Genomic DNA, 14828 nt, shown 5'->3' with positions numbered 1-14828 from the left:
AAGAAAATAGTTTGTGTTTAAAAAAAATGAAAAATTAAATTTAAAAAAGGAGCTCAGGACACCCATCCAGTTATGAGTGTGAAGTCACCCCACGCCCTCCAAGTCTTGCTGTGTGTGACTGTTCCCCTCTGCTCCCCAGAGTCTTGACCCGTGAGGTAGGGTGAGGATTTCTCTCATGGGGGCCATGGGAGGGTGTCACATCAGATATGGAGGTCTTCAAGGCAGTGGTGACCTGTAGATGTGAACTACTCCATCACAGGATCAGTGACCTAAGAAACAGGACTTGTCTGGTGGGTGAGGGTGATGGAAAAGATGCTGTTCTCTATTATTGGGGACCCCTTGATGAGAAGTCACAGAAACTCAAAATTGCTCAAGTGAAACATAATGGATGGCTTCAGGTGTGGCTTTATCCAGGGACTCAAACAACTGTCTCAGAAATCCAGCCCTTTCTGCTTCTGGCCTCTGTTGGCATCTCCCTGGGGCAGAGGAGCAGTATCATCCCAGCTCACATGGGCCGCCCTCGCCATGGTGGGGCCCCGATCCTGCTCCACTCATGGCCAGGAATAGCTGGGCAGCTTCAGAGACCCAAGATCTGGGGCAGGGTGACAGGACCTCTCCCACCTAGTCTACACAGGAGGCTGGAGGGTCCTATGGACCACGTGGCCAGGCCTTAGGGAGGCTGCAGAGGGTTGGAGAGGGAGTTCAGGAAGTTCAAGGTTGTGAGGCTACAGAGGGAGCCTGGCTGATCCACATCTGTCAGGATCCATGTTGATTGGGCTTGATCCTGTCCATGCCCAGCTTCAAGGATGAGGTTCACCTATATGCGAGACAGCAAAAGAGATACAGATGTATAGAACAGTCTTTTGGACTCTGTGGGAGAGGGCGAGGGTGGGATGATTTGGGAGAATGGTATTGAAACACGTATATTATCATATGTGAAACGGATTGCCAGTCCAGGTTTGATGCATGAGACAGGGTGCTCAGGGCTGGTGGACTGGGATGACCCAGAGGGATGGGATGGGGAGGGAGGGGGGAGGGGAGTTCAGAATGAGGAACACATGTACACCCGTGGCGGATTCATATCAATGTATGGCAAAACCGCTACAATATTGTAAGTAATTAGCCTCCAATTAAAATAAATTTATAAGAAAAAAGGATGGGGTTCAGGGTAGAGTTCAGTGTTGGGGGACCCCATAACCCCTGGGCCTAGGTCCAAGCCAGTGCATGAGTTGGGGGTGGTGAGTTATTACCGCACCTGGAGCCTCCAAACCTCACACTCACCCCTCCACCTGCAGCAGGTGGTGTGAGCTGAGCGCTCAGCCTTCCCCTCTGGGAATCAGCTGAACCCAGCTGAGTTTTATCCTGGCTGGGGATACCTGGGGGCTGGAAACCTGGGGGGCAGCAAAAGCTGGGGGGCACGGGCAGGCACAGGACTCCACACCTTCACCCCAGTCGTATCTCGCCAGCCCTCAAGGGCTTGTGTCCCCATGCCAGGCACAGGCTTACTGTATACACTCCCTGGAGGACCCAGTAAGCGCTGTGTGTTGTCCTTGCAGGACAGGGGCAGGGGCTGCTGTATGCTCTTTCTACAGGACTCAGTTCCTGCTATACATTCACTGCAGAGTACAATGCCTGCCATAGACACCGTACTCAGTACCTGCTGTGTGGACTCCTTGCAGTGTGCAGTGACTTTTGTATACATTTTTTTGCAGGCCACATGGACTGTTGCACGCACTCCTCTGGACGTTCAGCGTCTACTAAATGCATTCCTTGCAGATTACAGTATCTACTGTATACGTTTCCTGCAGGGCAAAGGGCCTGCTGGATGCGTGTCTCTAGGATGCAGTGACTGCTGTGTATATCCCCTCCAAAGCCTAATGCCTGCTGTATATGCTCCCTGCAGGACATAGTGCTTGCTGTATGCCCTCTGCTGAGCACAATGCTTAGAATATTCAGTCCTCGCAGCAGCCTTCTGTATACCTTCCTGCAGGCATACTGTCTCCACACCCTGGGGCTTGGGGCCTGAGGCACATGGGAGGGGGATGAGCTTGTCCACTTGGTGGCGCTCCTGGTCAAGCCGGATTTCTTTCTGACACCGCCCAGGCACCGGGTCCCAGCTTCGCACACAGTAGGTGCTCTGTGGAGGGTACCTGCCCTCACCATCACCCCCCTCCTCCTGCCACCCTCTCGAGCCCTGACCCACCAGGCTCAGCCTTGTCCAGGTTACTGCCTCCATCAATGCTGATCCACTAGCCACTGGTCCAGCTCCGTCCTTACCTCACCCACACAGGTTACTCCCGCCTCCCAGGCGCCCATTCTCTGGAGACCTGAGGGGACCCCAGTCTTCGTTCTGTCCACACGCACACCCCGTGACCTCATCCACCACTCTCACCACCACTGTGTACAGTGGATGCCCACGTGTCCATCTCTGGCCAAATGTGGCCCCCAGACTCCCAGCCTCTCTGTGCCTCACGCCTAGACCTATCCCCAGCTGACCTCTGAACTTGCCCCCAACCCCCGCCCCTCAGGGAAGAGGGCGCCTCCCCTCCCTAGCTGCTCAGGCCAGGCTCCTGCCTGCCTCCTCCCATCCAATCCCCCTGGGATCTGTCACACAGCCTGCAGACTCCACTCCCAGACTGCTGGGAACCACCCAGTACTGTCCCCTCCCCTCCCCCACCCCAGCCCTTGCCTGGACCATGCCTGCCGCTGCCTCCCCACTGCTTTCTGGAGCCCCCTCCTGCCCCCAGAATGCCAGAGGTAGGTGTTCCCAAACCAGAGAGCCCCCCACCTCCCATGGCTGCCACTCCCCCCCTCTGACCACATCTCCACCCCAACCCTGGCTATTTGCTCCAAGCACACCAACTTTCCTATGGTCCCTTATTCTCTATTTCAGCCTCAGGACCTTTGCATGTGCTGTTCCAGGTGCCCTTCCGCCACCTCCCTGTGGCAATCACCTTCTGGGGAAGGGCCTTCCTGACCCCCCACCCCATCTGCAGTGGGCTTGGGCTATTTTTTCAAAGCCTCTAGGTCGGAAGGTGGCCTTACACCCTTCTAGGGTATGCCTACCTCACTAGCCTAATTGGTGGGGTTGTTTCCAGGTGCAGCGGCACATGTGTGTGCTCAGTCTTCAGTCGTGTCCGACTCTTTTTGACCCCATGGACTGTAGCCCTCCAGACTCTCTGTCCATGGGATTCTCCAGGCAAGAATACTAGAGTGGGTTTGCATGCCCTCCTTCAGGGAATCTTCCCAACCCAGGGATCCAACCAGAGTCTCCTGTATTGCAGGCAGATTCTTTACCGCTGAACCACCCAGGAAGCCTGCAGTGGCACACAATAAGTGCTCAATAAGTTCTGGACAAATGAATGGCACTAGACAGCCCTGCTTTGAGCTGCTCCAGGCTGGAGAACAGAGCGGGACCTGCAATGCGCCCTCCCTGTGGTCTGGGCTGGGAGACTCCACAGGGGCCTCCCGGGAGAAGGAGGCACTCAAGCTGAGCCTGGGCCGAGCGCACGAAGAAGAAGGGCCGTCCTCCCTTCGCCCACTTGGTGACCCAGTCTCCTCAAGCCGCTCACCAGGGGGCATCCCGGGGCGACGGGGAGGAGCCAGGGGGAGGGGGAGAGTGGAGGGCGCCCGCAGCGTCCCTGCCAAGGCGGGAGATGAAGGGTACGCAGATGCTAAACCAGGAAAGGGTGGGATGGTGGGGAGCCCTGGGGTAACCCTGTCCTTGCCGGTCGGCACAAAGTGTCGCGGTGGAGACAGGTCCCCGCGGACCCCATTGCCTGGCTGGGGAACCTGAGGTCGAGGAGGGCGGGGCCGCAGCCACAGGAGACGGGACCTCCTCGACCAGGGCTAGCATCGAAGCCACGGCTCGCCGCCCGGGGCCGTGCAAGGAGGGCGGGAGGCGGGGTGGGGCGCGTCCTCTGGTGACAGCAGCGCCCGGGAATGCGCCAGGCTGGGAAGGGGCTCTCCGCCCCCCACGCCCGGCCCCTGGGGCCGAGCTTCTCCCCAGTGCTCTGGGGCCCTGCGCTGGGGGTGGTCGGGACCTGGGGCGGGAACCTCGCAACCGGAACCCCGAGTGACCTTGAGGGAGGTAGGGAGAGGGATTTGGGGAGGGGTAGTGGCCGCGAAAAGGAACCTTCGGGGCGACGCGATCTGGGCGTCGGTGGAGAGAGGGCAGCGCCCTCCAGGAGCCGCAGCAGGGCGCCCTCGGTGTGCGCACATTCCCGGGCCCTGAGCGCGGCGCCCGGAATAGCAGCCCCGAGGTGGGGGGTCATTCCCCGCGTGGCTCCCCCGCCCTGGGCTTCCCAAGGTCACCTGGAAGCGGACGGTCAGACACCAGGCCGCAGTCCCGGCGTGGGGGTGGGGGCGCTCGTGCAGGGCACTCCCCTGCCGCAGATCTGTGCCCGGGCGCGTAACGGCCGCGCGGGGGCGCACGGCGCCGCCGCCCCTCCGGACCCTGGCCGGGGCGCGCCCTGGGAGGCCGGGTGGGAGGGGCCGCGCCGGGCTCCCCCCGCCCCTCCTCGCGGGCCCCGCCGCTTCCGCTCGCCCAGGGGCCGCCTGGGGAGCCAGGACGAGCCGCCTGGGCTCTGCGTAGCCGGTAAGTCCCTCTTTCTATCCCCCCACTATCGCGGCCAGCGTCTTCTCTCCCACCCAAAGCTGGGGTTGTGGGGCCAGGCAGCCATTCATAGGGTGGGAGGAAGCCCATCCCTACTTCCTCCTGGGGAAACTGAGGCCCAGAGGCGTGGCCGCCCTGAGATTGTACCCACCGTCAGGAGTACACTGGGCATGGGTGCGGCTCCTCGGGTAGGGAACCCCAGAGAGTGGGAACGGTGGTTCTTCTGGCCTCTCATGTTGCATCACCTAGACCCCCCTCCTCCGCTGCAACAAGCCAGTGCTAAGTGGGGAGCAGTTGTCAGAAGGGCCAGCCCTCTCCCCCTCCCTCTGCTCCCCAGCCCGGACTTTTTCCTGCTGCCTAAGCCAGCCAGGGCTGGGGTTCAGAGATGCAGCGAGTCACACGGCTCTGATCAAACGGAGTCCCACCCCGGGATTGCCCCACCTAGTTCCTCAGTGTTTCTGAGCCAGGAGAACCTGATAACCAGGGAAACAGGGGCTCAGGGGGGTCTAGTGGGCCAGCCTGCCCCCCTCCAGGCTGCAGCCCTCCAACGTCCTGCATGTCCTCTGGGCACTGCTGGCTGCCGGGTGCCATGGCCCTGGCCCGAGAAAGGACTCACTAGGTGGCCTCTTCCCTCCCCCTTCCTCATCCAGTGCTGTGGTCATGTGGAGGGTGGGGATGACAAGTGACTCCATCCTTCCCTGACAAATAAGGAAACTGAGGCCCAGGGAGGCAAAGGCTCCCTGCCACTCCCTCCCCTAGCCCCATGCAGCTGCCTCCCTCTTCCCTCCATCATCCTTACTGGCAGCCCCTTTCCCTCTTGCAGGCGGCTCGGGGGCTCCATTCCACACCCTCCACACATGAGGCCATGAGGCACCCACTGGACCAGGGCCAGGTCACCCCTCCCTGCCCTTCACCCCATCCAGGAGCTCCCTGCTGTCCCACATCTGGGAGCTGAGGGAGCCCTGGAGGCTGGGGGCCTGCCTGTGAGGGGGTGCCTCTGCCGGGCACCAGCCCCAGCTCCCAGCAGCCACACCTTCTGCAAGGTCTCATAGAATACTGGACAGAACCGAGCTGGTCCCCATTGCACAGATGGGGAAACTGAGGCCAGACAAAGAGGAGCACCTGGCCCCTGGCCATACCAGAAGGTAGGCACAAAGATGGTGGGGAGAGTGGGGAAGGACCTAGGACCCTAGAGAGACCCATGCACATCCCTGGAATGAATGATTCCTTCCACGATGAGACACTAAATAAGCACCTACTGTGTGCATCATGACAATAAACAACCAATAATAATAATTTTTACATTTTCCTTCATACCAGGCTCTGTGCCTCCCATTTTTCTCACCTAATCTGACGGCCCCCTCAAAACTTTCCTATTAGGTGGGCTCTATTATGACTTCATTTTTCAGAGATGAGAAGGGAAGCTCAGAGAGGTTGAGTTACTGTCTGAAATCACACAGCCAGTCGAGGCAGAGCTGGGGCTCAACCCCTTGGCCTGCTGGCATCTCCACTGCTGTGCACCTTCTGCCCCCCTCCCCCAGACCCCGCTCCCTCTGGAACCTCTTGCTCCTGCTGTGGACCTTCCTGAATTGTGGTTTGGGGGGCAACGCTCAGGTAAAAGGGGACATAGGCCCAGGGGCAGCAGGGATGGGGACCCGGCTGCGGCGTGGGGTTAGCCAGCCTCCCCTCCAGGCTGACTGTGACTCTCTCTCCCCAAGTAGGGTCCGGGTGAGTGGACCCCATGGGGTTCCTGGAGTCGCTGTTCCAGCTCTTGCGGGCGAGGGCTCTCGGTGCGCAGCCGGAGATGTATCAGGTGAGGGGGCTGCCCAGTGGAATGGGAGGGGGTCCCTGTCCCTCCTCTCCTGCCAGCCCAGCCCAGCCCCTGGCCGCACCCTTGGCCTGCCCACACATGCTGTGACTTTTAATCCCACTGATCCAGCTGGAATGTGGGTGGGGCTGGCGAGGGTAGACTGATGGGCAGGCTGGTTTTGGGGAAGGGGTTCCTGGAGGTGCTGACAACAGTCTGGCCCCCTTGCTCCTCATAGGTTTCCCAGGGAAGAGCTGTGCTGGGGGGACACCCATGAGTACCGCCTCTGCCAGCTGCCCGTATGTTCTACCCACCCACCTCTTAAACTAGTTCTCCCCGAAGCCCTCCTGCTTCCCTGCTCATGCCCCCAAATATGCTTACCACCATACCAGGTTCTCTCGGGGCTGTCCCAGCCTCTGCTGCACCCATCTCTGTCCCCAGGACTGTCCCCCAGGGGCCATGCCCTTTCGAGACCTCCAATGTGCCCTCTACAATGGCCACCCCGTCCTAGGCACCCAGAAGACCTACCAATGGGTGCCCTTCTATGGCGGTGAGTAGCCCAGCCTCCTGTTAGTCCAGAGGGAACAACTCAAAACTGGCCAGGAAAGAAGGAAGAGAAACTTGGAGGGTTGCAAGAAGGGGGCATTAGCACTGGGGCTTTGAAGGATATGTAGGAGTTGGTGAAGTGAAACGAAGAAAGCATGTGGGAGTTGTGAAGCAGGGGCAGAAAGAGGAAGGGTCTATTCTGCACAGGGTTGAACACCAAGCTGAGGATTTACTGGGAGCTGTATCCAGAGGCCAAGAGTTCTCAAACTTATACCAGTAGCAGGAAATGTTGTTGAGCTGAAAATAGTGAGTTATATAACTGTGTGCCCAGGGCAGCGCGCCTCCAGATTTAAGGGAAACAGGCAGCTTTAGACGCCACGGTGGGGGTAGACACAGATAAGAAAATCCTGGAATGGAGAAAGTTCCAACCATCAACCTCATGGGTTTTTTTTTTCCTTCACCCTAAGAATTGGAGGAAACTTGCCATGATCTCACCCCCACAGAGGCCCGCCAGGGCCAGCTTAGGCTCCATTCCAGGCAGGGTCTGCCAGCCAGCCTCAGGAAGTTGAGAGATGGAGGGAGTTTGAGCGGGGGGGGTGGGGGTGGGGGTGAGGGAGCAGGGAGCAGGGCTGTGAGCCTGTGGGTGTGATCAGACTATCCATTGTGCTCCGCTGCCAGGCAGAGGGGGAAACAGAGTCCCAGCGAGGGACAGCAACATACTCAGGATATGCAGGACTCAGCACTGAACAAATACTTTTTATTGAGCACTTGTTAGGTGCAGGGTCCAAGTGCTGAGTAAGTTCTGCCCATCACTTTACCCAGAGCCTAGAACACTCTCTGGGAAATGTGCTTGATGACTGTTTGTGGGATGAACATATGAAAGAATGAATGAAGAATAGGTAATGACGTTAATATTGTGTGTGCATGCTCAGTCGTGTCCAACTCTTTGCAACTCCATGGACAGTAGCCCGCCAGGCTTCTCTGTCAATGGAATTTTCCAGGCAAGAATACTGGAGTGGGTTGCCATTTCCTTCTCCAGATGACATTAATAATGGGTCCCTAGTATTAGGACTTAACATGAATGAATGAATGAATGAACGAATGAATACATTCTGGCCCAGTATACGAGTCTGGGACAATCCCAGGGAACGGGAAGCAGAATGCCTAAGGTCCAGTCCGTGCTCTGCCTCAGCCTCCATGTGTGGCTTTGGCTGAGTCTCAGCCTCATATGCCCAAGGGGATGGCTGCCTCGGGAAGACTGGCAAGGAGGGAGCTGGAATTCAAATATAAATCCCCCCACATGCCCGCCGACTACTCCCATCCCCAGCACCCAACCAGTGCGACCTCAACTGCCTAGCGGTGGGACAAGACTTCTATCACAGCTTCGGTCGCGTGCTGGACGGTACCCCCTGCAGTCCGGGCGCCCAGGGACTCTGCGTAGCTGGCCGCTGCCTCGTGAGGATTCCAGGCCCCGCCCCATCCCCGCCTATTTCCATCAAGGCCCCGCCCCCTAAATTCCACCCTGTCTCTTCCCTCCATGCCTCGCCCCCAAACCCCATTTATTTAGTTCCTGGTCCTGTCCTCATCCCTAGGCCCCGCCCCTTATCAAGTCCACGCCCTCCCCTGCCCCATCTAACACTAGACTCCATCCCCAGTCTCCTCCCACGAGGACCTGCCCGCAAGGTTCTATCCTTTTAGTTCTTGATTCAGTCCTCTTCCAGGGTCCCGCCCCTTCGATGGCCTAGGCGGGCGGGGACCGTCTGACGGCGCGCGTGTCCACCCCACCCCTTTAGAGTGCCGGCTGTGACGGTTTGCTGGGCTCCGACGCCCGCGAAGACCGCTGCGGCCGCTGCGGCGGTGCCAACGACTCGTGCTTCTTCGTGCAGCGCGTGTTCCGCGACGCCGGTGACCGCCTGCCCCGTCCTCGAGTTCTCCCAGAGCCCTTTAAGATGTCCCGCGCTGATTGGACAGTCTCCGGCCCAGCCCCCCCTCCTCGTCATTCTGATTGGCCTTTGCCAGATTATCCCGCCCTTCCCTGAACAGACGTGGGTTTAACTCTTGCTGCCGCACTTTAACGGTGGTAATAATCGTAATTCCAATTCATCGGTCAGTACTGGTCTTCGGAGGACCAGGGCCTTGGCTAATCTTCTTACCGCAGCATCTCACTTAATCCTCAAACCATCCTTCAAATACACCCTAGCTGCTCCCCAACACCTTCCTCCCTTCCCGCCCAGGTGCCTTCGCTGGGTACTGGAACGTGACCCTGATCCCCGAGGGCGCCAGACACATTCGCGCCGCCCACCGGAGCCGGAACCACCTGGGTATCGCAGGGTCCGAGGGAGGAGGCGCCTCGCTGGCCGCCCGAATCCCGCGGGGAGGGAGATGGCAGGGTCGGGGAGAGGGGCAAGGCCGTTTCCAGGGAGCCCGGGCTGACCCTTCCCTTGCAGCGCTGATGGGGGGCGACGGGCGCTACGTGCTCAACGGGAACTGGGCGGTCAGCCCTGCCGGGACCTACGAGGCAGCGGGCACCCACGTGGTCTACACCCGCGCCACAGGGCCGGAGGAGACGCTGCACGCCGCCGGGCCCACCTCCGAAGACCTGCTCCTGCAGGTGGGGGTGGGCCTCTGAGAGGGCTGCTGGGCGTTGGGGATGGGGTCAAAGAATCGGGGGGAAGCAGGGGTCAGAGGGGGAAGGCTGGGGACTACCGGTCAGAGGGAGGAGGCTGGGTAGATTGTGCGTGGGGGGAGTGGCCGGCCATCAGGACCGAGTGCAGTTCCCTAGTATGTAACACTCCCCCCGCCCCGCCCCCGCCCCAGGTCCTCCTGCAGGAGCCAAACCCCGGCATTGAATTCGAGTTCTGGCTTCCTCGGGAGCGCTATGGCCCCTTCCAGGCGCAGGCTCAGGCCTTGGGCTGGTCCCCGCGGCAGCCTCAGCCTCCTCGGGAGGTAGAACCTCAGCCCCTTGAGGCCCCCACTGTCATCCCTCCACGGACCCCGATCCCCACCCCAGGTGAGCTGGGGACAGCCTGGGTGGGGGGCCAGCAGGGGCAAGGCCCACACCCCTGACCACACTGCCCCTGCAGAGCCCTGCCCACCCTGCCCCGACACCCGCGGTCGTGCCCACCGGTTGCTCCAATATTGCGGCAGTGACTTCGGTGAGAGGTCCCTGACCCCATCCCTCACCTGGCCCCCAATTGATCTGAACTTGACCCCTGTCCTACTGACCTCTAACCCTGGTCCAACTTTACCCTTCACTCCTTGACCCGACTACAACTTGACCCATTCTGACCCTAATTTGACTCCCTGATCTGATCCTTTGCCCTAATCTGACTCCTGACCCCTCATTGATCCCTAAGCTGACCTTGACCCCAGGCCACAGCTGACCACAGCTCCCAAGAGCCTCCATTGCCCCACCTGACCCCCAGTTCCGTCATCTTGCAATGGATGCATGATTGGGACCCAGGGCTGAGTGTCCAGCAGGGCTCAGCATGGTCCCACCCACAGTGTTCCGGGCCCGCGTGCTGGGCCGCGTCCGCCAGGCCCAGGAGACCCGCTATGAGGTGCGCGTACAGCTCATCTACAAGAATCACTCTCCGCTGCGGGCCCTGGAGTACGTGTGGGCGCCAAGCCGCTGCCCCTGCCCCCCACTGGTCCTCCATCGGGACTATCTGCTGGCTGCCCAGCGCCTCATCAGCCCTGATGGCACCCAGGACCGGCTGCTGCTCCCCCATGCTGGCTACGCCCGGCTCTGGAGCCCCGCCGAGGACAGCCGCGTGCGCCTGGCTGCCCGGCACTGCCCTCTCTGAGCCCCTGGACCAGACCTTGGCCACATATGGGTGACTAGTCTCAAAGTCAGCATATGTCTCCTCTTGCCATAGCTTCCAGGGAGCTAGAAACTGTCTTCCACCTACAGCTCTATGACTCTCCCATCATCACACTCAGACACCCCTACATTCAGAGCCACTGTCACCAACAGGTCCACACTGGTGAGGACTCACTGAATAGACTTTTAATTCTGGTTTCCTCTCTCACCTTGGCTGCCAGGAAACCCATAGCTGTTCTACACTCAGGCTTTGTGTCTGCTTTTATTCCCCTTGCTTCACACTCATGTGCTCAGAGACATTGTCACACACAAGCCTGGTCCCAGGAAAACATGCCTAAAGAGATGTTGTAATGGTTTTCCCTCTTCCTCTTGTCCTGCCTACCAGAAAGTTCATCACTGTTTAACCCCCGACACTCTCTCCTTTCACGCTGCTACTTATACACGCACTCTCACATTTTCAGAGACACTGTCACAAACAGGCATGACCCCCAGAAAACATGCCTACCCAGGCACTGTAACATACCAATTTCCCCTTTTGCCCTTGCTACCAGGAAGTTCACAGATAATCTTAACAGCTTCAGCAATTTGAGGGTGGGGTGGGCTTTCCTCCAGGCAACCCTGCTGTTCACCCCTTTTTTATTCCTATTTAATTTTTACAAGAGCTGTTTAAAAAAACAAGCCCAGTTACACAGACTTGGCCGCAGCCACTTTGGAATGCACTGGTAGTCAGATCCACAAGCATGCTCCCTGCCCCACCCCCCACCAATCCCCGTGTGCACATGTGATCATGTGCACTTTGTCCCTCCTCCTCCTGGTCCAGCCCCCACCTCTCTCCAGCATAACTGACCCTGGGAGGACCGTGATGACAGAAAATAGATGATAGGGGAAGGTGGGGGTTTCTTAGGTCCCAACTCCATCCTCATGCCCCTTGGGGCCACACATTCATCTCAGGCCATTCGGAGGGGGGACCCCTCCAGCAGAGTAGGCAGGTCAGTGCCCCACCTTCAGCCTGTGCCCTGTCCTCATGTGTTCTGAATGTGGTCTCCTCATAGATTCTAGAGCCAGGAGGGTAGGCCTAGGTCATGTGGATTGAAAGTGTCTGCGGGGTACCAGCAAACCTCTCCTTCTGCCTCCCCACCCTGAGTGGTGTGGCTCATGCCATCATCTGAGACAACCCGCTCATCTGTACTGTCTGTGGTTGTTTTCCTCTGGGGCGCAGGATGGTGGGAGTGTGCAAGGGGTGCAGGACATGCAGGTCTCAGTAGACTCAACCCTTGACCTTGTGGGTGACCGCCGGTCAAGCCCTGCAGCTCTCTGGGCCTCAGTTTCCCCATCTGTGGGTACCCTTTCAGCCCCACTCAGACCTGACCATGGGAACCACACCCTTCGGGACTCCTGCTCTACCCCTTCCGGTTCACTCGTGCGTTCCTCCAAAGACTGTTTATTGAGCGCCTACTGTACGCCTGGGACCAGCAGCGCCTGGGGCAGCCCAGGCCTGGCCCGTCTTCAGCAACAAGTGATGGAGCCCCAGGATGTCAGGACCGCCCCTTTCCTCGAGGCCGAGCGGGTCGCAGCTCTGGAGGGAGGCGTGGGGCCCGCGCGCCCCCTGGTGGCAGGACGGGGGAGAAGGGATTCAGCGCTCCGGGTGTTACCTGCAGTCCCCAAGGGTTCCCGAAAGGCCCAGATGGGCCCCTCTGCCTCACTGCAGTGCGGGGATGGATCGGGGAAGTTGAGTCTCCGGCCTCCTCCGCCCCGGAGCTCTGCGGAGTAGCGCTGCCATCTACTCCCCAGCCAGCTGGACCGGTTGGCTAGGGCGAGGCGCCTGCCCCGGGGTGGGTTGGCGGTGGGGGGAGAAAGACGCTAGTGCAGGGTTCACTAGCAGACAGCATGGCCTGTGGCCCCACCAGCCGCGACTTCCCGCAGCCGCTCCTCCAGGCGGCAACATTGTTTCCGGAAATGACCATGTAACCAGGGACCGATGGAGCCATTTAAAGAGAGAAGAACACATTGCAATTTTAAAGATACTCGAATTCAGCAACGTAGTTGAGGTCCAAACTAGCATTAGCACTTGCCCAGCAAAAGTTCCACACCGCTTTGATGCTTTCCTTTTAAACATGAATAAAAAGGCCAGGTGGTTACATGCAACAAAGGAAATGAGTGACTCAAGATCTGTTTCTTTGTATCTTTACCATCTCCGGGTTTATTATTGACTATGTCCACTTGGGTTAGTGACTGGATCGCTGCCGGGAGGAACCGCAGGTAATTACAGACGGAAACTCCCTTTCCAGGGAGGCATGAACAACTGAGTCCACTCAAGCCTCCTGCACTGGGAATTCTTCAAATGGACTTCCCGCAGGAGGCAATGTTTATTAAAGGATAAAGAATGAAAATTGGAGAAGGAAATGACAACCCACTCCAGTATTCTTGCCTGGGAAATCCCAGGGACAGAGGAGCTGGGCAGGCTACAGTCCATGGGGTCACAAACAGACAGGACTTAATGACTAAACAATAACAACTCCTTGGTCTTTGGTTCTGTGTAACTTAAGCTAAGTTCTTGGGACTTCAACTTACTAGCAATATTTTGAGGCTAATATTGGAGCTAGATGGACTTCATCTAGCAGATTTGAGACAAATAAGGAGCTATTATGGGGCTTCCCAGGTGGTGCTAACGGTAAAGAATCTGCCTGCAAATGCAGGAGACATAAGAGATGAGGCTTCTATCCCTGGGTTGGGAAGATCCCCTGAAGAAGGAAATGGCACCGCACCCAAGTATTCTTGCCTGAAAAATTTCATGGGCAGAGGAGCCTGGCAGGCTACAGTCCAGGGGGCCACAAAGAGTTGGACATGACTGAGCACACAAAGAAAACAGGCAAGTTTGGAACTTGCGTTTCTGTTAATAAAACTGTAGTAATCCCAACAGCTAATTCATCCATTCCACAGAAGATTGTATTCAGCAATCTTGCAGCATGCCAGCTGTGGGGAGGGGGGTGCGATGCTTTTCTTACTGTTTTGAATTCTCTGCAGAGATCACCTCTCTGCTGGCTGTGCTTCTCTCTCACTGACCCTGTGCCATCTGGTTGGCCCACAGGAGGACACACATCCAGTTGAAGGGCTGCCCCAAGCCCCCGAACTGTCTCACACCCAGAGGGTTAGTTGAGGGCATGGGAGTTAGGATGGTGTGACCACCTGGGAAAACAGTTTGGCTGTTTCTGCTACAGCTGAAGTAATGCTTGTGTACAAGGTTGAATTATCATGTTCGTGTCCTACCCTCTAGAATCTGTGAACAGGACCTTTGGGGAAAGGGTCTTTGCGATGTAATTGAGGGTCTCAAAGGAGTACCTGGGTGAACCCTAAATTCAATGACCAAGCGCCTTGAGGAGGCACACAGAGGAGAGACAGAAAAGATACCCGTGTGAAGACAGTGGCAGAGATCCAAGAGAGGTGGCCACAAGCCCAGGGATGCCTGGGGACTCCCACAAGCTGGAAGAGGGAGGAAGGACCCTCCGCTGGGGCCCTCCAGAGGGAGCACAGGCCAGTGACACCTTGATCTTGGACTTCCAGCCTCCAGATGGTGAAAGGGAGAATTTCAGTTGTCCCAAGCCACCTCACTGGTGGTAACTGGCAGCAGCAGTCCCTGAGACTCAGAAGCTCACACCATACCCTGCAGTCTCTGACAGATAAGAGAGTTGATAGCTCCACTCACCAAAGGCTGCTTCTAGAATGTTCCAAGCAGCTGTCGTCACAATAGCCCCCACTGGAAACAACTCTAACACCCGTCAGCAGGGGACCAGATCATTCTCTGGCCTTCTCGCAAAATGACATGCCCTCCAATGACAAAAAATGACGCGCTCTCCAATGACAAAAAATGACACCCAGGTCACTCCCGCGGCAGCAGGGCAAATCTGAGTCAGACAGGAGGGGACAGAAGATATCATGGACATGATGCAAGTGACCTTCAATGACAGAGGGGACCAAGGCAGGGTGGGGGCTCCCTGGATGGGAAGTGACTGGGTGGGGCTGGTCTTGTGTTATTTGAC

The 14828-nt window shown here is 58.0% G+C and overlaps 1 protein-coding gene and 1 long non-coding RNA gene across 26 annotated transcripts; one reads left to right on the top strand and one right to left on the bottom strand.

Moving 5' to 3' along the window:
* LOC145510682 (uncharacterized) lies at positions 1–4501 on the bottom strand. The gene is made up of 2 exons (XR_014057193.1): positions 4315–4501; positions 1–817 (listed from the first exon to the last, which is right to left on the bottom strand). It is a non-coding gene; the product is annotated as an uncharacterized LOC145510682 (long non-coding RNA).
* Positions 3861–12940, top strand: ADAMTSL5 (ADAMTS like 5). 25 transcript variants are annotated; one of them, XM_081502650.1, is made up of 13 exons: positions 3861–4090; positions 5439–5760; positions 6157–6229; positions 6337–6428; positions 6661–6721; positions 6864–6972; positions 8296–8423; positions 8762–8873; positions 9203–9289; positions 9416–9579; positions 9786–9978; positions 10052–10123; positions 10473–12940. In XM_081502650.1, exons 2-13 carry the CDS (start codon positions 5705–5707, stop codon positions 10772–10774), a joined length of 1449 nt encoding a protein of 482 aa, XP_081358776.1. In that variant the 5' UTR covers positions 3861–4090; positions 5439–5704; the 3' UTR covers positions 10775–12940. The 25 variants fall into 25 exon arrangements, with proteins under 25 accessions (XP_081358776.1, XP_081358769.1, XP_081358780.1 ...); XM_081502654.1 differs by lacking the exon at positions 3861–4090 and adding an exon at positions 4298–4597 and having other exon boundaries at positions 9524–9579; XM_081502649.1 differs by lacking the exon at positions 3861–4090 and adding an exon at positions 4298–4597.
* Positions 12941–14828: the final 1888 nt, after the last annotated feature.

The sequence above is a fragment of the Giraffa tippelskirchi genome, chromosome 6 (assembly GCF_054371585.1).
Source record: "Giraffa tippelskirchi isolate mGirTip1 chromosome 6, T2T-mGirTip1v1.2.pri, whole genome shotgun sequence".
NCBI classification, from domain to species: domain Eukaryota; kingdom Metazoa; phylum Chordata; class Mammalia; order Artiodactyla; family Giraffidae; genus Giraffa; species Giraffa tippelskirchi.
Note: the sequence above shows the minus strand (reverse complement) of the source record. Positions and strands in the feature narration are given on the sequence as shown.